Source organism: Argentina silus (genome assembly GCF_951799395.1).
Source record: "Argentina silus genome assembly, chromosome: 8".
Lineage (NCBI taxonomy): Eukaryota > Metazoa > Chordata > Actinopteri > Argentiniformes > Argentinidae > Argentina > Argentina silus.
This window is the reverse complement of record NC_139662.1, coordinates 14,301,920-14,327,210: the sequence shown is the minus strand read 5'-3', so window position 1 is coordinate 14,327,210 and position 25,291 is coordinate 14,301,920. Positions and strand designations below refer to the sequence as shown.

General features: G+C 44.0%; 3 protein-coding genes across 3 annotated transcripts; 1 reads left to right on the top strand and 2 right to left on the bottom strand.

Annotated features, from left to right (window-relative positions):
• Positions 1 to 607: 607 nt before the first annotated feature.
• On the bottom strand, positions 608 to 4,955 carry ndufa4l2a (NDUFA4 mitochondrial complex associated like 2a). The gene is made up of 4 exons (XM_083675546.1): positions 4,816 to 4,955; positions 2,624 to 2,709; positions 1,810 to 1,870; positions 608 to 1,440 (listed from the first exon to the last, which is right to left on the bottom strand). The coding sequence occupies exons 1-4, from the start codon at positions 4,855 to 4,857 to the stop codon at positions 1,384 to 1,386; spliced, it is 246 nt and encodes an 81-aa protein (XP_083531672.1). The 5' UTR covers positions 4,858 to 4,955; the 3' UTR covers positions 608 to 1,383.
• Positions 4,956 to 7,921: 2,966 nt separating this feature from the next.
• Positions 7,922 to 12,566, bottom strand: actr5 (actin related protein 5; the record flags this gene model as incomplete). The annotated part of the gene is made up of 9 exons (XM_083674582.1): positions 7,922 to 8,577; positions 8,871 to 9,003; positions 9,359 to 9,498; positions 9,678 to 9,785; positions 10,327 to 10,488; positions 10,754 to 10,971; positions 11,157 to 11,326; positions 11,745 to 11,983; positions 12,174 to 12,566. 9 exons carry the CDS (start codon positions 12,564 to 12,566, stop codon positions 8,257 to 8,259), a joined length of 1,884 nt encoding a protein of 627 aa, XP_083530708.1. The 3' UTR covers positions 7,922 to 8,256.
• Positions 12,567 to 20,691: 8,125 nt separating this feature from the next.
• Positions 20,692 to 23,111, top strand: LOC310808519 (vesicular inhibitory amino acid transporter-like; the record flags this gene model as incomplete). Its single annotated transcript, XM_083675462.1, has 2 exons — positions 20,692 to 21,084; positions 21,930 to 23,111. 2 exons carry the CDS (start codon positions 20,692 to 20,694, stop codon positions 23,109 to 23,111), a joined length of 1,575 nt encoding a protein of 524 aa, XP_083531588.1.
• Between the last annotated feature and the right edge of the window lie 2,180 nt (positions 23,112 to 25,291).

Sequence of the window (25,291 nt, the reverse complement as noted above, 5' to 3'; positions counted from 1 at the left end):
GTTATCTCAGGACCAGATCTGCAACACTGTACGTCAGTGGAGGCTGGTGGAGGTTGAAATCGGAGGACGGGCTCATTATAATGCATGGAATGGAATGAGGAACGGTATCAATGTTTGATACCGTTCCTCATTCCGTTCCATGCATTACAATGAGCCCGTCCTCTGATTTCTACCTCCACCAACCTCCCCTGCAGTATGTACTCAGAGCTGCAGCTGCTACTGTTCATGTTGCTGACTGACGAGTATTCAGCGATGATGATCATGTTATTGTTCTGGACATGAATGAGATCCTTATCTAATAGTTGAGGACAAACATGGAAACAAGTCATTAGACTTTATTGTGTTTGAGGTAGCCCTGCCTGCACCTGCTAACCCCAGATCTAGCCTGAGGATGTGCTCTTGGTATAACAGTTTATGCCTGTGGTATCCATGTGAGAGGTCCCTGGTTTCGAACCATGCTGGTTACAAGCACACTATGAGGTAGTCACCCTCTATAAGAGGGATCACAGATCAGTGTCAACATCTTGAGATAGGCTAGTTTAGTTTGTTTCGTTTATTAGGGTCCCCATTAGCTGTTGCTCATAAGAAAGATCACTCAGACTCACAGAGCCATAGGAAGATATTTTATTCAGACATCGCATTTCCATTTAGAGATTAACCTCTTTTCAAGAAACATTTGTGAACAAATCTATGCACACTCGCCTGTTTCATAACTCACACATTCCTTGTTGAATTTAGTGACTGCTAAACTAACAATGCAGTGTTTGTTTTGATAAGACAAACAGACAAATGGATAGATTTGATCATCACAATGATCAATCAATCAACCAATCAATCCCACAGTATGTATGTGTCAGTATTCTCTTACATCCACTCTTTTTTAATTTCATAAATGCATTAAAGATCAGTGACAACATTCTTAAGATTGTAAATCTTAATTTACAATTATTGCAAATCAGGTGTACAATAAAGGTGGATGAGAGCAACAAAAAAAAAGCAATTCAGATGTTAATTTGTTAGTGTCCATACAGACCAATTGTTGCCTCTTACAGGGCAAAGGTCATTTTGGGTCATACCCAAATGAAATGACAGCAGATCCACATTTCCCCCCCAGACACTTCCCAAAGGAGGCCATTTTATACAGATATACCTGGATGAGTGTTCCAAAAGCTTCATTGCACCAAGATCATCTATCCTCCATTGACTACACTACAATTGACTTAAAATGGCATCAAAGCAGTCAGTTGCTGCTGCTATGAATGTGTCTGATAGGCACAAAAAACACTAAAGGCTATTACTGCATATGTATATACATTCAAGGCAGCCTAGCCTCGCTGGACCAGGTGCCGTCAGAGCAGAGGTGGGTTAGAGGTGGGTGGGGGCTTAGAAGTTTGGCCCCTGCTTCTTCAGTGCTTTGTAGTCCTGGGTGATGGCCACAAACTATACGGGAGAGAGGAAATGCAAGAGTAAGAATGGTGCCATCGAAGCAAGAAGATGAATGTAATGCTCAGAGTAAAACACGTACAGATTCACTCTTTGGCCACTTGTGTAAAGACAAATACAAAATTATTTCACTTTTTATTTGTCACTTGAGGCTGTTATTGTCAGTTAGATCAACAGCCTGTGTTCCATTTACATTACATTACATTACTTACATTACTACAAGTTTGTGTTGTGTGCCGGCTATTGTGAGACTATTTACATACACTGTTAAGTAGGGCAAAGTGTGTGGCTTTTAGGGTATTTACAGTACCATGCACTCATAGGATCAAGTGTACGGCTGGCTACTAGAGTATTTATGGTATGTACCTTGTACTGATAGGTAGGGTCAAGGGTGTTCCAAGGCTCTGGGTTGTTGGTCTTGTTCCAGCTACAACAGCACAGCATACATTATCACAGCATACAGTAGCATAGCATACAGTAGCATAGCATACAGTAGCACAGCATACAGTAGAACAGCATACAGTAGCACAGCATACAGTAGCACAGCATACAGTAGCATAGCATGTAGCAGCACAGCAACCCAACCAGGTTAGGTGAGGGGAGACACAAGTAAGATCAGAGAGAGGAATTGTGTCAGTCTGACTGGGATCAACAATACATGAGACAGGAACTAGTTTCATAACAGTCTCTGGGGGGGTGTACAGTAGGCTGCCACTAGTGGTGAGGGAACTGATGCCTAGGAGGGGTGGGACAAGAGCTGTCAATCACCAAGATAGAATAGAGTAGAATGGAATAGCATATGAGCTATAAATGTCCCCAAAGGACAACGGAACACATGCATTAACTTTACAAAGCAGTAGAAAAATCATCACATCAGGGGAGGCTGATGGAGGTAGAAATTGGAGGATGGGTTCATTGCAATGGATGGAATGGAATGGAATGAGGAACACATGTGCGTTTGATACCATTCCTCATTCCATTCCATGCATTACAATGAGCCTGAACCTCCACCTATAGGTATACCTCCACCTGCCTCCCTTGCTTCACATGTGTAGAGATGAAGAACTGCAACTACTGAGTGTCATAGTAACCTCTCCCTGCTAGAGATGGAACATCTAAAAGAGAGAGAGGGGGAGAAGGAGGGAGAGAAAGAGAGAGAGAGAAAGAGAGATTGCCTTACGTGACGTGGGGTCCCCTCGCCAGGCGGAGCAAATACATGGAGGCTCCTCCCATTCCCAACAAGATAAAGAAGAACTGGGGGATGAGCTATGAGAGAAAGAAAAAGGGAGGAATAGAGGAAGAGAGAAATGAATACAGAAAAAGACAGATTCACAGTTTGACACAAACAGAATGAAAAGCTCTAGAAATTCTGGGGAGAGTTTCCTAAGAGCTATCATCTTTTGTCCTACAGTGGACTTAAAGATTTATCAGCAAACCCATCCCTATGGATACCAATACGGTCACAGTAAACAGAAGACAGTCTGATTAATAGGGATTCAGGGATTAGAGTCATGCTTAAGGACGGTCACAAGACTGAGGATTGAGTGTGCTGACACATGGAGCCACAGTGTGTGTGTTTGTGTGTGTGTGTGTGTGTGTGTGTGTGTGTGTGTGTGTGTGTGTGTGCGTGCGTGCGTGCGTGCGTGCGTGCGTGCGTGCGTGCGTGCGTGCGTGTGTGTGTGTGTGTGTGTCTGACTCAGTGTGTCTGACTGTGTATAGGCTATGCATGCACAGGTATATCAACACTGCACTAACCCAGGTTAAAAATAACTCTCTTTCTCTGTCTTTTTTGCTGAATGTTCTCTCTGTCTCTGTCTCTCTCTCACTCTCTCTCTCTTGCTCTCTGCCTCTCTCTCCGCCCCCCTCTTGCTCTCTCCCTCTCTCTCTCTCCCTCCCTCCCTCCCTCTCTCTCTCCCTCTCTCTCTCTCTCTCTCTCTCTCTCTTGCTCTCTGCCTCTCTCTGCCCCCCTCTTGCTCTCTCCCTCTCTCTCTCTCTCCATCCCTCCCTCCCTCCTCCCCCTCTCTCTCTCTGTCTCTCTCAGACACAGGATCAAGGAACCCTGTTGAGTGGGGTTGAGAGGGACATGGTAACAACGAGGGAAAACAGTGAAAGGAACGGATAATCTCAGATTTCATTAAATCGACCCAGTTCGTTCTCGATAGTAACTGACATGACAATTACACCTCTCTTTCATACAGAAGCCGAGGCCTTGTCAAATGTGTGACTGTTTATAAAATAACCTGAATAGAATAAATCTAATACGTCTTACGGCATTAATTTTGGTGGAGATGAATGCGTTGCTTGTAAACTTGTCAATATATCCCCACAATCCACATTGTTCACTTGCTAACCTCTACACACACGGGCCGTTCACGGCAGCGTGTGGCACGAAATCTAAGTAGCCTACCGAATTATGTTTGGATCAGATTAGATAAATTTAGATTTCCGAAAGCCTTGCTTGTCAATGCGGCTTCATTGACTGACTGAGTATACTAGAGTTTATGCTATTACTCTGGAAGGTTGAGTGCTTTAGAGCTGTTCTTTATTTCAAGCGAATGTACTCAGCGAACTGTTGCCCTGTCCTTTTTCCACTGAGAGTGTTTGGACTCCTGGCGAATCCTGTGGCGCTGTCCAAATGCTGAACTGTCTACTAAATTAGTATACTTTGCCTTACCGAGTATTTTGCACTGGTTTGCAATTATGTTTAGTCCTGGCTGATTTGCCGTTGAGGGCACCTAGCCTAATTTGTTGGATGGTAATTGCCTCTTCAAACCCAGTGTAGAAGATTATGGCATTATGTTCTCCTGTTTGCACGCGTTTTGCCTATTTGGGTCAGTAGCCTAATAAATCCAGTCTTATTTTTCAATCCCACTGTTAACAAACAACAAGGCACAGAATTTGTTTGAGACCTTGGGTCCAATGTTCGTGTTCTCTTCACCAAAACCATTCATCAAAGGTAGCCTATAAGTCTCACTTTTCTAAAAACGTAGGCTATACCTTTTTTCTAACATCCCCAAATAGGTCTACACCAATAGGGTAACATCACAACATTGACAGAAATCTATTTATTATTTAATGAATTTCTGATTTAATAAATTACTATTTCGCTACTGGTGACATCATCCCACTTGTGGCATTGTGCGTCAAAATTTAGCACTTGGTGACCAGCTGTATCTTTCCACTTATGAACATCATTGAATACACATTGACAACATTGGGCCTCATTTGTATTATTCAATTTGGTGAGTTCATGACTAAATCAGAAACAACGGTAGGCTTATATGCCATATTCCCAACAACTAAGCAACTATAAATGATTGTCTTTTCTCACTTGAGGCAAATGGAATAAAAAAATAATAAGAGTCTACTTACGCCAGGATGCGTTTTTGCATGTTTAATCGCTGTTCGAATCATCTTTGGTTAAAGTTGCTGAACAGCAACAAGTGCAAATGTATTCAGATTTTGCGGACGCGTCCCAAAACCTTGTTGAGACGGTTCTCTCTGCTCGGGAGGGGCCCGGTGGAAGGAGGGGGCAGAGAGTGAATGAGGGAGGGAGGGGCGGAGGGAGGAAGGGAGGTGAAGATACAGTCTACATCTGGTTTCTTGGGACATTTTACGCCCGCACTTTTGCGGGTCTACCGTAAACAATATCGCAAACGTTTTCTTTGATTGGATAACATATTGTATACTGTTGTAGGAGACTTTTATTCTTTAAAAAGTTGACTAATTATGTTAAAAAAGGAAAGAAAATTAATTTAAAAAAAGTTAATCATAACAAAGTCAACATAACAATTTAACATCTTCTCTAGGATTCTCAGAAACAGATTAGTGCTAATTTCCCTAGTCCAGCCATTAGAGCCCCGGGCCCCACCCCAGGGACACGACCGGAGGAAATGGAAAAACATACTGTACAAATATGTGTCCTTCTGAGCCCATGTGGCTCCTCTAACAGCAACGTCTCTGCGTCTGAACTTTGGAAAAGGCAAAGGTCTCACAAACTATCCACTTTTGCAATTTTACAAAAAATAACAATTAAAAGTAGTCATCTGCTCCAGCCAGAGACATCAGTACATATGTTAAAATGATTGAGGACAAAAACACAGTAAAGCCGGAAGGCTTATTTCCATTGTGGCCCTCCAGAATAGATAAGGTGATTGGATGATGCATGTAGATAGACGGTTATTAAAAACCGTCTAAAAATACAGCAGTTGAAGTTGAAGTTTGTTTATTATCAGAAGTGTGGGTGGGGGAGGTGTTTACGAACACGGTTATCATAATAAAAGAGAATAAAAAGGCACAGTTCTTAAAGGGTGAAGGTGCCCTCAGTCATATCACCCCACAACTCACACAAATGAAATGGTTCATGAACAACCTCAATATTGAAGGACTCCTAACTTCCTCCCTTTTAATATTTACAGATTATGATGAGAACATTCCATAGTTTCTCTGCCCTCCTGGACAGATCTGAAGGACCTTGTTCAGTGCATCTGCTCAGCTATATTATTGCTGTGTGTCTGTATGTGTGTGTGTGTGTGTGTGTGTGTGTGTGTGTGTGTGTGTGTGTGTGTGTGTGAGTGCTTGCATGCATGCCTGTGCGCGTCGGTGCGTGTGCCTCTGCATGTGTGCACGTGCGTGTGCATGTCCGTGTGTGTGTGTGTCTATTTCCATATATTCTCTCTGCTGTGATGATGGAGATGATGTGTTTGTCAGGTGGCCAATGCCACTCTAATGCTGTATTTAGTGAAAAGCACACACCTGCAGCGTCCCCCACTTGACTGGAATACAACAATGGATGCCTCTCTCATTCTAACGTTTAATTGTTATCACACAGCGGGTATGATACAATACAAGCATGCGGCCCAGTGCCAAACACATGTTTTGTGTTGTTGTGTATCATACTGCTGTGTTGGTGTGATTATCCAGGGACAGCAGTGCCATTGTCTCTGTCAGCCAGCATCTCTGAGACATAATGACTAGGTGGTCAGTTAGCTGCACACCTATGACCTGGTCGTGGATCCATGGGAGGCTGGTGGAGGTAGAAATCAGTGGACGGGCTCATTGTCAAACACCATTCCTAATTCCATTCCATGCATGACAATGAGCCCGTCCTCCGATTTCTACCTCTATCCGCCTCCCTTGCTTTGTATAGCACTGCCTCTGACACCTTCAGAAAGGAGCTGCCAGACTTCCATCTGTCTGAGGAGTCGTTGCTTCATAACACCGGGAGGTGACTCTACACATGACACTGCAGTCAGACTAGAAAGACTAGTCTCAACTAGAGATGTAAGATGAATCTACAGTCACCATTCTGAAGTCTTCTGTGGGAAATCTCAGTGATTGATCACTGTGATTGATAGATTTTTATCACAACAACCATTCTCTACCACAGCTACTGATTTGACTGAGATGCTTCTGGGTATGATGTTTATCAAATGGAATCTCAAATACACACCGCTTCATTGTTGAGTGGATGCAAGATGCAGTGTCACGATGTCAGCCCTGAAGTTCAATTAGTAGTAAAAAAACAATGAGGTGGTTCACTGTGTACTGTAATAATTTTACCAGCGCCTTGAATCATAGATCAGTCTCTCCAGATGATTAGGTAGGCTTGCACACACACACACACACACTCTTTATGAGGCTGACTTCATCCCAGTCAGAATCTGTGTCTGCTCCTGGGCAGACTGATGTATGGCTCTGCTCCCCTGTCTGTGGCTGTGCCACTAGCCTCCCCTGATATGGCTAGCTTAGTATACTTCTATTCTCTCTCTCACGAACGTGTTGTAAACCACACAATAAATGACATTTCACAGTGTACAAATAAACAAACATAAATATAATTAGGTAATTCTACTGGGCAGTTTGAGTTTCTCAGTAGGCAAAGCTGTTTAGAGATTAGAGTTGGATTAACTGTTGACCTGTGTGATGTAAAGCCTCCTACTTGGACAGTTGTGTGTGTGTGTGTGTGTGTGTGTGTGTGTGTGTGTAACACAGAGGGTCTGTGTTACTTACATGTACAGGCCAGATGAGTTCTAATGTGTACTAACTGGACACAGGGTGGCTGACTATACAGCAAGGGAGGCTGATGGAGGTTTGATACCATTCCTCATTCCATTCATTACAATGAGCCCGTCCTCTGATTTCTACCTCCACCAGCACTATACAGTACCGTAGGGTTGATGTAAAATGTGGGCTGATCATTCCAGCCCCTGTCAATGTTGAGCAAGCTTCTGTTTGTTCTCCATAGCCAGTTAGGAGAATGATCTAGTACATTGTAGAACACTGCCGCCGTGTGGCATGATGGTGAACTGCAGTAGAAATATCACATACATTTATCACAACTTTCTTATCATTTTTCAGCATGTACATTTCAAAAGAGCAAGTCATTTAAGAGTCTTACACAGAATTCAATCAATTTGAAAGTATGTTTTTTTTTTATTCAAATATTTTAAATTACAAATTTCTGAAATGCCAGTTTGTGCCGGCACCCACATTCTGTTGACATATGCTAGTTTTCAACATAAAAGTAATGATTCAATCAAGCTAACAAATCGGAAAAACTCTACAAGTAAAAACACTTAAACATTTACATTTTACATGATGATGTATAAAAAAACAAACATATAGCGCAATGCCACTGGACCAATGATCTTTACAGCAATAACCACTCAATATGAGTGGTCCATTGGTCCATCATAATCTATGCTGCTTTACAAAAGGCACAGTTTCAAATGTACACAGGGTTTCCCCTGTGTCGTCAGGGGCTAGGGGTCCATTTGAGATTTGAGGCATTTAGTCAGAGAGGGAGAGGGCTCAGGTTGGGGGCGGGGCTGTGGCGTCAGACATCGCGTTGGACAACAAAGACGCCGGAACACCGGCAACGGGAGAAGGAGCCACCATTGTCGCAGTGACAGGCCCTGGCAGTGCATCTGCGGGGCGTGGGATTAGCTTGGCTATCGTCATGGGGATGAAGGTGTTGGAGGAGGCGTGTTCACTGAGGTACTCCCCCCCCTTCTCCTCGTACTCCTGTCGGCTGATCCAGCCGTCTGCTGCCCCCCCTCCAGAGGGGTGCTGCAAGGCCCAGTCCCGAGCTCCATACCAGGCATCCAAACCTGGCCTCGACGCCATCGACACCTGGGGAGGACAGACAGGGTGCTGGTTCACCATGCATGTTTATATAACGTCTACTAGAATACAATAGAATCCAGGGGAGGGCTCATTGTCATGCATGGTCCTCTGATTTCTACCTCCACCAGCCTCTCCTGATAGAATCTGCTCTGCTCTCAACATCCCTAGACAACATACTAGAACCCTTCTAATATCACTACAAGTAAGCTTACCGTGCTATCTAACTAGACCTTGTCTTTATGCATTTTTTAAAAACTGAGTCCTTATTTGGGCATGTAACCAGAGACAGAGGTGTGTACCTGGAAGTGGGACTGGAAGGGCCTGATGGACAGCATCTCTCGCTCCATCCTCTCCTTCATGCCTGGGTACTGCATGTTCCCTCCCGTCAGGAACACGTTGCTCGCCAGCACCTCCTGCTGCTCAGGAGTGTACCTGTACACAGTCAACCAGAGGAATATAATATACTTCAGACATACCTACTTCTTGTGTTTTACTCAGTTCTCATAATTTTCTCAGGAGTTCACAGTTTTTTGCCAACAGAATTTGTTGCTCCTTTTTTATTTAACCTTTATTTAACCAGGTAGGACCCACTGAGGTTAGAAACCTCAAGGCAAGAAGGCAAAGCAGGGAGCGACCAGTGTGTACATATGTGTACAATGTTACAAAGATGCAAATACACATTTAAAAACTATTTCTAAGAAAACTTACTAGAGAAGACATGTATGACTTATTACATGGCTAAGACGTATTGCAGGGAAATAGAGAAAGGAAATGTGTGTTCACCTACCTGGCTAAGACGTACTGCAGGGTCTCTATTAGCCCCATCTGGTCCTCTCCTATCAGGGAGGGCTGGAAGAGGATCTCTGGGAGGCGTAGGCGCTCCGTACCCACAAACAGCTGGTGGTACTCTGCCATGTTGAACACCGGCTATGGGGGGAGAAGAGGAGAGGAGAGAAGAGGAGAAGAGGAGAGGAGAGGAGAAGAGAGGAGACGTTAAATAACAGAAGTACTGTATACCTTGTTATAACTGAAATAACGACTCAGAGAAGATGAGTAAGCGATTGTTATTTAACATTAAAATATTATATTATGTGCTATTTATTTACCTGTACAATACCGATAGGCTTTTCTGCCTCTGTGTTTTCCTCACTGAAGTCTGGCTCCATCTCTGTCACTCCGTCCCCTTCATCCATTGGCTGCTCCAGCTCTGACACCTGACACACAAGATTGTTTATACATAAGTTTGTTTATTCAATTTATTCTTCACCAATTTCCAAGTTTAGGAAATCTACTCTTATAATCATAAATAACTGACACTTCTATAGACCTAAGCATATTCAATATAGATATAAGCTTGATGGCAACAATGATTAGAGGGCTAGGTGGAGCTAGTATATTATTGCTTACACCTATCCAATTCTCTCAGATCTACTACTAAGTATGAAAGGGGTATAGGGCCAGGGCAGGGGTTCCCAAAACTTATTTGTCTCGCGACCCCAAATTGACATCAATAATTTCCTGTGATCCCAACAACAAGCTCTTATTGCTTGGATTTGAACCCCAAAACACTGCGGGTGCAATACACAGCTACAGGTGCAATACACAGACAATGTTTGTCTTCATAGAAAATAAAAATGTTTGTGTCTTATTTATCAAATCATAGGGGTTAGTTTGATTTTCTCCAATTTGAAACCAAGTTTGGGAACTGCTGGTCTAGGGGCTGGAATAGGCTTCAGGGTGTCTGTGAGCTCTCACCTCAGACTTCCCCTCCGGTCCTTCGTGCAGCAGCCTCTGTCTGCCCTGCTCCACAGCCACACCCAGCTTGTTGATGTAGGACTGCAGCTCCTCAGCAGAGTCCATGTTCAGCTCCACCAGGTTCTTATGGAACTGCTCCAGCAGCCCGTCCTCCAGCAGCTCCTACACATACACACACACACACGCATACACACACATGCCCACGTACGCATACACACATACACACACACACACACACACACACACACACACACACACACACACACGCACATACACACAAGTAAGTGTTACAGACAGACCTTAGGGGTCGGTGGTAGAGTGTGTGTGTCTGTGTGTATGTATGTGCATGTGCTTGTGGGTGCGTGCATGGTCCTTGGCTGCATGTGTGTGTATCTGTCTGTCTATCCTCATGTGTGTAGGTCCTTGCCTGCACGGCCATTAGTTTATCCAGCCTCTCCTGGTCCTGCTGTAGCTTCTCCCCCCTGCGTCGTGCGTTGATCTCCTGCAGGCGGCGCAGCTGCTGCGCCCGTCTCTCCTGCCTCTCCTCCACGCTCACACACCCGCCCAGCACCTTGGCAGAGAAGGGCAGCTGCATGCGATGGACCTCCCGCTCATAGAACTCCGGGCTGCGCCACTTCTCCAGCTCTGAGGGAGGGGGAGGAAGCAATACAGTCACACACTAAGACTAAGTGAGTGAGTGAGTGAGTGAGTGAGTGAGTGAGTGAGTGAGTGAGTGAGTGAGTGAGTGTGTATGTGTATGTGTGTGTGTGTGTGTATGTGTGTGTGTGTGTGTGTGTGTGTGTGTGTGTGTATGTGTGTATAACACAAACCTTGGTGGTAGTCTGTAGCCGTGTAGCTGTGTTCGTGCATCAGCTCCTCCATGCGGCTGAGGGTGACCGCGGCCAGGTGAACAGGGTACTTCAGCTGGAGCAGACGCTGCAGGTACGAGGCCGCATGACTCCCGCCCACATTCACACGCTTACTGTTCCCCGCGTCCAGCCTGAGAAGGCAACAGGGCAAAGGGTATTACAAACATGGAGCGGAACAGAATGAAATGGAATGGACTAGACGAGAATAGAATTGGAGAGAATAGAATATAAATGTTAGGCCTGTGACATACAGTATGTGTATCAATATAATATAATAATATATGCCATTTAGCTTTTTTCCAAAGCGACTTACATTGCAGTGAGTGCATACATTTCAGTATATATGGTCCCAGCAGGAATCGAACCCACAACCTAAGTGTTGTTAGCGCCATGCTCTACCAACTGAGCCACAGAGGACACACTTTGTTGACACCATTTCTCATTTCATTCCATGCATTACAATGAGCCTGTCCTCCAATTTCTACCTAAACCAACCTCCCCAAATGGGTGAAGGCAGTTATGTGGGGAGCCGAGGAGGAGGAGTGTTACCTGCCGTTGATGACGGGTAGAATATGAGAACAGTGGTAGCCGGAGGAGAGGACTATGCCGGTGTGAGGGGGCTGGAGGCTGCGTTGAGCGTTGTTGTAGTAGAGGCTGTACATGCTATCTACGCCGTAAGAGACATGAGGAACCCTGTAGCATTCGAAGAGGAGCTCCGACATCATCTGGCGACAGTGGAGAGGGTTGCAGACCGCCTCAGTCAACACGATAGGGTGATCCACACTGCCCTGATCATAAGAGATGGAGATACATTACATGAATCCACCAAGAAACTTCCCATGTGGTTAATTTGACATTGATTTCACTCGAATAACATTCAGCGGCGCAGTTGTAGCTACTAATCAAGATGCCAGTGTATAACAGTCCCTGTCTATCTGGATAAGCTATACTGGTAAATTAACTTGGCTATTTACTCACCTCCTCCGAGTCTGAGCCAATTCCGAGGTGCGTGAACACGTAATCGAACATCAGCTCCTGTATCTCGAAGTTCACCACCACATTTCGGTCGAACTGACTTTTCAGAAGCCATCGCAGGGGCTCGAGGCTGGAGATGTCGTTGCCGATCTGGGTTTCGCTGCGCGCTGCCCCTCTGCTTCTTGCCGCCACGGACTTGAAAAGAAGCTTGGGTGCGCTGAGATCGCCCTCTTTGCATGCCCAACCGGCCCGGGTTTGGAAAGAACCGTTGTCTATCACGATCGGGACTGGCGATGGTTGTAAACATTGGGCAACAATCTCGTAAATCGGATCGGGAGATGATTTGTAGTCCTGAAATGAAAATATTTGACATGCTGGCTCTGTTTTGGAAGTCATGTTGAATGAGTGTTGCAACAAAATACGACCGATAGGAAGCTTAGTATGAGCAATTCGGTTCCGGTGTATTAATTATAGTTCCTGCCAATATGCGCTAAATCACTGTTGTATCTTCACCAGTTATCAATGATCTTCACCACGCCAATTCTATTCTATTCTATTGAGGGATAACCCTTATTTGAACCCCCCCCCCCCCCGCTCTCTTTTATGGTTTTCCTTTGGGAGAAAATGCTAGAAATGATTTTTCTCCCTAAATCTGACCACACTGAATCTGACGCTTTGGCCAGGTAGTTCATTATAATACATTTCCTCACTGAACATTCCTCACCCACTTTTTATGATGACAGGTTATTAAGAGGTTATACTATGCCTGCTGCTGTGCCTGTGACTGATTCAGTTTGCTTGATTCAATTTGCTTTGCTGTAAAACAAAAGCTATTCTGAATAGCTACCACCAGAGGGCCCTGCAGAAACTGAGCAGCCTGAATTTGAATGACTGAGGATCAACAATAAGACATTTTCATCTGTTGTGTGTTCAAGCCAGCCATAATGAGCTACAACTACCAATCTTGATAGAGGTTAGTGGAGGCTGGAGGAGGTAGAAATTGGAGGGCGGGCTCATTGTAATCCATGGAATGGAATAAGGAATGGTATCAAACACCTCCCTTGGTGATATGATATCCCATATCTTTCACCCCCAGGTTTTGAAGGAGCTTGATGCAATTTTGTCTGGCTGTGTTACTCTCACCTGACCGGGCAGAGTGGAGGCTGAGCTGAGGATGTAGGCCAGGGCCCTACACCCTACCTCCACCACCAAAGAGTCCCTGCCCCTATCACTCCAATGTAGTGGAGGCTGGTGGAGGTAGAAAATAAAGAGCGTCTCATTGAAATGCATGGGAGGTTGTCACACGTGTTTGATACCCTTCCTCATTCCATTCCATGCATTACAATGAGCCCTGCCTCCAATTTCTACCTCCACTAGCCTCCCCTGCTCCAATAGTATAAGGGCTCAGAAATGACTGTCTGTCAGCTATTATCTGCATCCCAATTCTCAGACATTGTCTCTGAAATGTAAGCTTGCCCGCTCCCCTGCATGGAATGAGCTGAGCTAGTGTAAAAGATGTGGGGGAAACTCCCTCACATTTGCACCAATCCTATGCTATGCGGGGGAATTACACCAATGCACACTTGAGGGTAGAGAGTGGAGATTTAGGATGGAGCATATTTTTGAGTCCTACTGCATCAGCGTCAGCAGAAGCAGAGTCACGATGCCATTGCAGCCTTTCAACTAAGCCGTATCACGAACTGGGGAGGCTGGTGGAGGTAGAAGTCGGAGGACAGGCTCATTGTAATACCTGGAATGGAATAAGGAATGGTATCAAACACGTGTGTTTGACATCATTCCTCATCCCATTCCATGTATTACAATGAGCCTGTCCTCCGATTTCTACCTCCACCAGCCTCCACTGGAGTCACGACGCTGCTGCAGCCTTTCGGCTAAGCTGTATCACGATTCACCAGCTAGCCAATAATAGGAACACGCATCATTTACCTAAACTGTACATTTCCTTGCAGCCAAGTTAGAGAAAACATCAAAGCATTATAGAAAAATACATTTCTGACAATTTTAAGTCAATCATTTATAGACAAAAAAACGATATTCCCAATCCAATGTAATGTGAACAAATGGGTTATATTTCATAATAATTTCAGTCCGGGGAGTTGATGTTATTATGTAGGAGGACACCAAAGATTTGGGAGCAGGCAGGGAATAAATAAAGCTATACTGTGGCTAGATGTAGTGTCATTGAATCAGAAGCACAGTTCACTGCTCAGGCACAAAGCTGTGAGTGAATCGCCCTGCTCTGATGTTAATAAGCAGATCTAGGTCATGGCACACACACACACACACAAACACACACACACACACACACCTACACACACACACACACACACACACACACACACACACACACACACATACACACACACACACACAGGCTCCCAGAAGGCAAAGACGTGACATTGTAGTGCCTGCATCCAAAGCACAAGGAGGGAGTCCTGGCCGCTTGTTGTGCTTGTCAGACACTGATGAGGGATGGAGGGACTAATAGGCTACAAGCGCTCTGGGACTGCCATCAGCTCCTCCATTTTGTGGGAGGATGTAAAGACAAGACTGTGCAGTTTGCAGTGACAGAGTGATGGTGGGGGGTAGTGTGGCATGGTAGAGAGATCGACATTAGCTTGTCATTGGCAGTCATACTGTATTAAAAGCTTAACTATATTATGTTTGTCACTACTTATGCCATAACTATCATTCTAATTTTGAAACCATGTTATGATGGTCTATACGGCTCATCTTCCCTTTTACAGTACAGGGCTGGATTCCATTCCGGGAACTTGTTCCCTCCAATCTACCCTTGTTCACTCTGCTTCACAGATCTGATAGGCTGGGATGACTGGATAGGGGTGAGCTGCACAGTGAGAAAGATTATGTTGCCAACACCTATCCAGCTACCGTGTTTTATCAGATCTGTGAAGGGGAGTGAACAATGGCAGATTGGAGGGGACAACTATCCGGAATGGAACTCAGCCCATTTTTCTCTCCATCTCAGATCATGAAATTAAATGGTGAGATGTCCGGTTGAATCTCTCTGCATGTACAGTACAGTAGGACTAGTAAACGGGAAAAAAGACGGCATCCAACTCTGTGACATAAATGAACGAGAGAGAGAGGGAAGGGAAAGGGAACACGGTTTACGTAATAGGCTGTATGGATGGGGCTTGTATGAAGATTCTGACTGCCTCTGATATCAGCACCACCGTCAACACACATCAAACTAAACGCCCTGGAACCCATTCACGCCCCCTTCCCATCTCTTCATCCCCCCTTCCCTCCTTCCCCTCCCTCCCTCCACCCCCTCACACACAGGGACTGTCACTACAGCTCTCTTCAGTCTCCAGCCCTGTAAGCATAACACATCTTTTTGGGCCATAGAATGATTAATCTGTTTGTGCACCTGTCACTTTGCATGCGTCCCTCCCTGGGTGTGTAGTGTCTGCGTGTATGTGTGTGTGTGTGTGTGTGTGTGTGTGTGTGTGTGTCTGTGTGTGTGTGTGTGTGTGTGTGTGTGTGTGTGTGTGTGTGTTTGTGTGTGTGTATGTGTGTATACGTGTGTGCGTGTGTTCATGTTTCCTAGTGGATTCAAGTGAAGAATTCAAATTTCTGTCTCTGTCTCTCCCTCTCTCTCTCTCTCTCTCTCTCTCTCTCTCTCTTCAGAATTCAATTAAATTCAATGTTGCTTCATTGGCATGAAATTTGGGAATTTCATTTGTATTTTAATAATTTTATTTGAGTTTTATTGTAATTTGTATTGCCAAAGACAAAACATTTGCAATACAAGACATAATGATGGAAAGAAAATGTGTGTGTGTGTGTGTGTGTGTATGTGTGTGTGTGTGTGTGTGTGTGTGTTATTTATCTTATGGTCACTCACTTTCCCTCAGGCTATGACATGATGACACATATATGGCAGCAAGATTTGATGTTTGTCCTCTTCTACCATTATTCTTCATTTATGATCATCTTCCAAATCTGTAAAATGCTATATTATTTAGTTGAATTTCACAAAGTTTTGGTCTCTGGTCTTTTTGACTTTCTCACAGTTTAGGAGACAGTGCATCTCTGCCTGGACCTCAGCTGTCGACAGTGTCTACATATTCTTAGTTCTTTAGGTAGCCATGATTTCTTATGCCTTCGTTTTTCAATGGCTAGGCTGTGGTCACTGAGCCTTTAAACAAGCTTTTTAAAGTCTTATTTTATCTCTTTGCAACCGTGGCACAAAGAATACTTGGTTAATTTTCACCAATGTTGCAGGCATTCATCCTATCAACCTTATTGTCCTCTGTACACTGGTCTCCCACTTCACATTTCAGTATCAAGATTATCACTGATTATCACTGGTCTCATCACACATTTCATTATCAAGAGAAAAGGATATACGTATCTAATTGGAATGCCAAAATACAGCTCGACTGAATTTAATGCTACATTACAGAGGTAATAAAATGGCAAAAGTATTTGAAAGATAGTTGGAAAAGTTGGTAAGGGTTGGTTGATATCTCTGACAGTATAGAGATATTCCCGTAATTAAAGCCCCAGCCAGTTTAGTCATTAGTTTGTCATTCACTGAGCTATTTGGGAAAGTAAAGCCAGATATAGCTAGGAGCAATTCTCAATAAAAATGTGTCTAAAGGTTGTTTGACTAAGTCGCAAAAAATTTGGCTCTGGGCGCTAACTTTACAAACAGGCTAGTCACACGTTAGAGCTCTGTAGCCATATGAAATGTCATTGGTCAAACACCATTCCTCATTCCATTCCATGCATTACAATGAACCCGTCCTTCGATTTCTACCTCCAGCAGCCTCACCTGGTTCGGTGGTACAGTGTTAGTTAGTCTGAGCACCTACTGACTTAGGGGACTCTTCTCAGAGTTCAGTTCTTGGATCATAAGAGCTTTGTGATAAAGTGTGTCTTCAGGACTAGATTTCAGATGCATCAACAAATTCAGCGCTATTTTTTGGATGTATATTATCATGTCTAAATAGTATGTCTACTAATTCTGCGCATCATGCATCTGTTGGTGTTTTTCTTGATGTTTCGATTATTTCTACAGAATTCTGCATGCAGAGTCTCTGTTGGAGGCTTGCCCTATTTAGTGTAAATGTGGTTGAGCTATGGTGACTGAATAGACCCCTTACCTCACATTCATACAGTGCAATGGGCTGGATAATATTATCAAATCTCTCTCTCTCTCTCTCTCTCTCTCTCTTTCTCTCTCTCTCTATGTGTTTCTGTCTGTGTGTGTTTATTTAATCCTATGAATCACATATCCTTGTGAGCCATTTAGCAGAAGGACCCCGCCTACGTTGCCATCCCTACGGTACTAAAATCCTAAACCAGGGTAGTACTGTGTGTCTACTGCTTTTGATCCAAGTCTCCGATCCCGTCCCATTGTGGGCGAAGGCTCTTGATTGGCTCAAGTGGTCTCACTTCTCATCCAGTCAGGTTTTCAGAATAGACAACCTGTGCTCCTCTCAGGCTTCCTGCCCAATTATTGTGGCCATGGCAACTATCTCAGATTATTGCCCCCCCAGCCGGCGCAGGAAGGCTGGTTGGCAGGTTCTAAGCCCCTCCGTATCTTCCTCGCCTCCTCACAGACATGCCTCCTCTCTCATCTTTACTGAATTAATCCTCGCCATTGTAGCTTCACCCAAAGCTAAATTGGTCGCCACAGCAACCGATTTAATGCCATCTCAGAGAAGAAGAAAAAATGTGTCTGAAGATCCTTTTTTTTTTGTTATGTAAAATACACGTGCAAATAAAAAAGAGAAATGTTTTGTGTGTTTTTATTTCTCCTCATGATAATGATAGGTTTTCACATTTCACTGGATATTTATTCATATTTTTTTTCGAGCTAAAAAAAAATGTTTTCCATTACTAAGGTGCAGTTGCTAGATATGAATTCAGTTGGAGGGGATGCCAGTGTGTGTGTGTGTGTGTGTGTGTGTGTGTGTGTGACATTTGCAGCCTATCCTCTGTCCCAGCATTAGCCCTGGGTTTTGCACATGATGGGGGAGGGAGTCTTAGTCACTGAGATGCCCCAAGGACTCTCCCGGGAATATTCTTTCCTCACCGTCCTCCAACACACACACACACACACACACACACACACACACACACACACACACACACACACGTGCAAACGCCCACATAAAGACATGGGTGCCTCACTCACAAGCATGCATGCGCGTGCATACACACACACACACACACACACACACTGTGCATGCCTGAACACAAATGGCAGCTGGCAAAGCAGCCTAAGCCAAGCATGAAAATATGCGGAACTTTCTCTGTCCTCTGGGTTGATGCTAAATTTAGACCTCTTGTCGTCTTTCACGTTTTTATCTCTTTTTGTCTTCACAGCTCAACATACACTATTCCTAAATTAATATCTCGATATTCTGCATTTATAGGCTACAATTATGAGCAACACAATATGTCAGTTTTGTCTTTCCTTAAAATAGGCCTCATATTCAATTCATATTCAACAGAATTAAATGCTAAAATCATGACGAAAAACGCTGTTTGAAGTCCTGGTCTTCAACTCCGTGCCAGAATAAATGCTCAGGCATGCGGGCTACACAACCTGATGACCGTTGTGCTTACAGTAATGTGTCGCGGTATGTCGGAAACGATTACGGGGGGAAAGAGATGAGGTGCTTCGTCTTCTTTGAGATTAGTTAGAGGCATCACACTTGGGTGTGTTATCGTATGCCTCTCATGTAAAGGTTATACAAAATGTGGGCTATATTAGCAACACGACGATGACTCTGGTAGGCCCGGGCTACACATGGCGCTGGCCAAGGCTCTGGCGATATGAAATGAAGGGAGAATTTCTCCAGCTAGATTAACACGGGTCATGTAATCTGTAATTAGGCATCAGAATGAGCACGGAATGTAAAGGATGCTCATCGCAGATGAGTGAACAAACATATAAATATTGTCTTACAGGTGAAGCGGCCTAGAGTAATTTGTAATAATTTCTAATTTGTAATCATAGAAATTAGGTTATTTACAGGGACGTATTTTATGCATTTTGACATTATGTCTATGATCAGTTATATGGACATTTTACAAGTTATCTTTCTGCGAATTTTATCAAGTCCCTTTGCTCCGAACCCCTATTTAATATATAAAAGGGAGAGTTTAAATCACATCTCAAAGAATTTTTCAGATAGGCCTACAGGAATAGGTGTTAATGCACCTAATCGAAAGGACAGGCGTTTGATATATAGTAATAAATATAGTAATTTTCATGTAACGAAAATGTTTCAGGGAAATAATTGAGTGCAAAACCTCCAATAATTAGGCCATGAATATCAGCTTCATTTTTACAGCTTGATTTTACATAGGCAGAAAGGGATTTGTATCAAAATTACTTGGTAATGACGCTCACGAGATAATTCAAATGCAATTCTGCGCAATCTAAATCAGCATCATCTCACAAATGTCTGATTGGTTTTGAAACGAATCTTTTACAAACATTAACATTAATTGATTTAATTAGCGACACCCAATTTCTCTCCTTAAATATTGTAGTGTAAGCCCATATATCTTTTCGGCAAATTCAACAAAACATTGCATTCGTCTTGCATTCGATATTTTCGCTTCCAATAAGATATATGAAACACAAAATGTCATTATGTAATTTTAATCAAATACATGCAACACAATGAGTTTGGTCAAATGAAGGCATATTTTGCACACCATGTGCATATTCTCGCTTAACGAAATATTGCACTGTTTTCTCCTTGCATGATGTCAAAGCTGTGCATTTTACCATTTTGTCCTTGATCATACTGGAGAGAATTTGAGCCAGGGAGGGGGGTCATGCTTGTGTCATCGCGCTCGCTCGCGCGCTCTCTCTCTCTAAATCTCTCTCTCTCCCTCTATCTCCCCCCCCCCCCCCTCGCTCTCTCCCTTCCTCGCCCCTCTTTAACTATCTCTCTCTCTCTCTCTCTCATGCCACCGCTTGAGAACCGTGAGGGGTACTGTGCATGCTGAGCAAATCATTGCATTGGCAGTCTCCGCGGACACGTGCCTCGCCCCCCTCTGACACACAGATTCCACCGCTCGCGGTTTGCGACTGTCACCGCTGTGGCACAGCTGAGTGCTGCATAGGACCAACAAGACAACTGGATGGAGAGGTCGGAAACGGTAAACTTCGATTTGGCGGTTAAAGAGACAAAATCTGACTTAATTCTGTTTTGGGGAGTATTTTGTTTTGTGACGTTTCTTCTGTTGCCAAGTGAGCGCAAGGAGGGATTTGAGAGTGACATGGATCATCAAAACCAACTGACGGGTTTATAACGGTTTTGGATATAACGGTTGGACAGCCGTTGAGGGCAACATCAAAACGTCGAGGCAACAGGCATGATTTTCTTTCTCTCACAACAGCAGCAGTCAAAATAATCACCCCTCTGCATGTATTTCACACTTTTCATTTGACACATTGATCTGATTCACATTTAGGCTAAATCTCAACATCTATTTCACAATAATGGCTCACTTAATCCGACACAAGATCGGCAACAAGCTGACCAATGCGGCCCACACGGTGTCCAATAAATCCCAAGCCAAGGTCAGCGGGGTGTTCGCCCGGCTGGGCTTCCAGGCCGCCACGGACGACGAGGGACTGGGCTTCGCCGACTGCGATGACTTGGATTATGACTACAGGCAGGGGATGCAGATGGAGACCCTACCAGGAGACGAGGACGGAAGAGAGATGGACGGAGATGGGATGATGGAGGGGGATAGTCACTACCAGAGAGATGGCACCGGCCCCGCGTCCTCCTCCTTTAAAAACGCTGGAGCGTGTAGCGAGCTGGCCTCGGAAGATAAGCCCAAAATCACGACTTGGGATGCGGGCTGGAACGTCACCAATGCAATTCAGGTATACAATCTGAATAAAATAAAAACGTGTGACACATTGTCTTTATGCCTGTGTGCTCAACATGTAGCCTTATTTGTAATGTGATACATGTTCACGAGCACAACATATAGCCTCAGGGCCTTACCAAGAAGGACGCCTTAGTCACCTTGAGAAACGACAAAACAACAAAAAGACAAAATTACATGTAAAAGATTTTAGCTATAGCCTATATTTCTTCATTTCATATTTCATAATGTATAAACAAAACTCCGAGGCCTATACCACTGAATTAAAACATTGGCCTGGTAATATGCTAAATGCAATGGAGGAATGTAAATGTAAATGTAATATAGGCCTATAGCCTTAATTTGATGCGGATGTGTTATACAGAAGCGGGTGGAAAATACGGATGGATTTATTCGAGAATTTCTTATCAGTAAAAACAGCACCCCTTTCATTCTGGGATCATGGCTAAAATGGTTTGATTTGCCGCAGGCACCATGACATCATTACTCTTATCATCATGATCTAATTGAATAGTGTATAGAATAGGCTTCAAAATAAATGTGCGTTTGCTGTCGAAATATCTTCGATTTTCTATGTCTTAAAATGAAAACCATTATTTTCTAAAGACATAGGGTACGATTTAAAAACGAACACAACAGGCGTATATCAACAAAAATAAAACCATCCATATGTTTTATGCATATATGGTTAAGAAAAAAGGGTTTAATTATACGTTTATGTTATGCAACATTGAATGTGATTCATTCATTGCATGGCTGAGGGGAATGGGGGGCTGTCACTTCAATAAGACCCAATAAGACCATGTCCGTGACCAATCCACTGTGCCCGTGTGTCCGCAGGGGATGTTCGTCCTTGGGTTACCATACGCCATCCTGCACGGTGGATACCTCGGACTCTTCCTCATCATTTTCGCCGCCGTGGTGTGCTGTTACACCGGAAAGATCCTCATCTCGTGTCTGTACGAGGAGAACGAGGATGGAGTGCTGGTGCGTGTGAGGGACTCCTACGTGGACATCGCCAACGCATGCTGCATGCCGCGGTTCCCGGCCCTCGGCGGACATATCGTTAATGTGGCTCAGATCATTGAGTTGGTGATGACGTGTATCCTCTACGTGGTGGTCAGTGGCAACCTGATGTACAACAGTTTCCCTGGCCTACCAGTGTCACAGAAAGCGTGGTCCGTCGTCGCCACGATCGCGCTCCTGCCGTGCGCGTTCCTCAAGAACCTCAAGTCCGTGTCAAAGTTCAGCTTGCTCTGCACGATAGCTCACTTCATCATCAACTTCCTCGTGATAGCCTACTGCCTGTCCAGAGCACGAGACTGGGCTTGGGACAAGGTCAAGTTCTACATCGACGTCAAGAAGTTCCCCATCTCCATTGGTATCATCGTGTTCAGCTACACCTCTCAGATCTTCCTGCCCTCCCTGGAGGGAAACATGTCTAGGCCCAGCGAGTTTCACTGCATGATGGACTGGACCCACATTTCCGCCTGCGTCCTCAAGGGCCTCTTCGCCCTGGTGGCCTACCTGACGTGGGCGGACGCCACCAAAGAGGTCATCACGGATAACCTTCCGGGCACCATCCGAGCGGTGGTTAACCTGTTCCTTGTCGCCAAGGCCTTGCTCTCCTACCCGCTGCCCTTCTTCGCCGCTGTGGAGGTTCTGGAGAGCTCGCTGTTTGGAGAACGCGCTGTTTTACCCAGCTGTTACGGCCCCGGTGGACGGTTGAAGTCGTGGGGCCTGGGCCTCCGCTGCGGCCTGGTGGTGTTCACGTTGCTCATGGCCATCTTCGTACCGCACTTCGCCCTCCTCATGGGCCTCACTGGGAGCCTCACCGGCGCCGGTCTGTGCTTTCTTCTCCCGAGCCTCTTCCACTTGAAGCTGCAATGGAGGAAACTCTTATGGCACCATGTGTTCTTTGACGTTGCCATATTCGTCATAGGGGGCATTTGCAGTGTCTCTGGGTTCATTCACTCAATTGAAGGGCTCATAGAGGCGTTCAAATACAACCTCCATGATTAATAACTTTAAATATCCCCCATTACTTTAATTGCTGATCATCCTAATTAAACGCCTCTCACATTGTCGCGCAATGACGCAATCAAAATGATCAACAACTCAAGAGGGAAAGTGTGTAATTGTATTTCTTTGTTATTATGCCTTTCGTGATAATGTGCAATAATAGACTTTACTATATAATGTACAGTTCTCATCATTAATGCATTACAACATGTTTGTTGATTAGAGATGAGAGAAATAGGCCTAAAATGGCCTTGGAGGAATCATCAATGAGTTTTCTGGTCTGATTACGCAAGGTTATCCCAGACGTGCTGAGGAAAATGGCGTCCAGTCTGGGCCTACAATAAGTGTATGTGTGTGTTGATTTTGAGGAGTGGCAGGACATTTTTTATGAAGATTTAACGTTTAGGTTAACGTTCTATTGTCGTTTTCGAGCTGCTACATAAATCATATCATATCCTGACACGTCAACGTGGACCAGTGAAAACACGCTCGAGGCACTTTTGGAATGGTGCTACAGGATTTAAAAAATAATGGACGTATTATTATTTAGTTGTTTAATCAGAACACTTTGCTTCGTTTTCAACTGTACTCCTCGTCGACACATTTGGTTTTCGGTGTTTCAAGTTCTATGGTTATGGATGAAGTGAATTATAAGTGCAAGCAAGTGGCTCCTAAATGTGTTAATGAAAACCGTCCGTCTAATATAGTCTATACCTGTTGAACATGTTAATTGTGCTTTCATGGAATTAATCATGATGTGTAAGAACCGAGTGTGTTGAATTGATAGATAAATAAATCGAATATTTTATGCGTTGTGTTTATATGTCTCAATGTCCAAAGATAGACCTATTATTGTTGGTTGGATGGTGTGCACGAACATGTGGGGAAAATAATCGATTTTGTGAATAAAAACGTTTCTTTCTGGATTAATTAGTTTATTCAGCTGTTGTTTTGGAGGTTTCACAACAAAAATGGAAAGTCGATAAAGTTAAAAGACAAGGGACAACGTGTGGTGGGTGAGGTACGCCTAAGAAGTACAGGCGGTCACGTACTGAGAGTTTCCATGTTTTACTTGCCTTATTTTCTCAAAAAGATGAGATGAGATTTGCACGTCATCGCGTGATGCAAATGAGTCATATCATAGCCATAAACCCACTCGCCTGCACGTGCGCAGTAGGCTGAAGATTAGGCTACTGTAAAATGGCCTATGAAATTAACAGGCACAGTAAAACGGTTAACTTTATTATAACCTGTTGTTATAATTGATACGCTGTTATGAGAAACTAACGAATTTTCTTTATAATACACTTTGACATGAAACTGCAGTGTGACCAAGTGAAAGTACCATAGACACTTTCACTTCCACCTTTTTCAGGCTAGGTGGGATATTAAAAGCATTACTTCTCAGAATGAGGATGTTCACAGACTGCAAGTGTCCTCAATGGACCTCCAAGGAGTCTTTAACATATTTTGAGTAAACAAACTATTGAAGCAGCAAACACCCATCATCTTTCCTACTGTTTCCTACTGTACTCATAGTGACCTCAGTGAATCAGAAAAGAAAGATGTTGAAATCACAATATCCCATGATGATTGACTCCACAGCTGATTTCAACATCATTCTTACTACAAAATATATTTAGACCAACGTAAAAATGCAGATCATTTTTGAATAGCAGAATAAACAAAACCTTTGACTGTCACTTTTACAAATCATTATCACGTTTTCTACTGGCCACTTTTTCTTCTTTGAAGCAGTAGGCCTAGCTTTCAGTTCAGCCCTTATGGGAACATGTATACCACTGTATCTGCAGTGTAGACCAGTGGAGGCTGGTGGAGGTAGAAATCGGGCTCATTGTAATGCATGGAATGGAATAGTAGGAATGGTAGCAAACATGTATTACAATGAGCCTATCCTCTGATCTCTACCTCCCCTTCTGCAGTATAGACCCACATTTCACCCATGTGCTAGATCCCACACACCAAGATGGAGGAACAAGACAATGAAGAGAAGGCCTGCAAATTGTTATTTTAGGCCTGCAAATTGTTTTGCTTGGAGGCTTATCCTGACAATATGGTACACTGTAATGTAGAAAGTGTCAAGAATCACGCGCTTATTTCATGGTACATTTCCATTAAGCCGTATCATGACATTCAATCTGACGCAGCTGCTAAAAAGA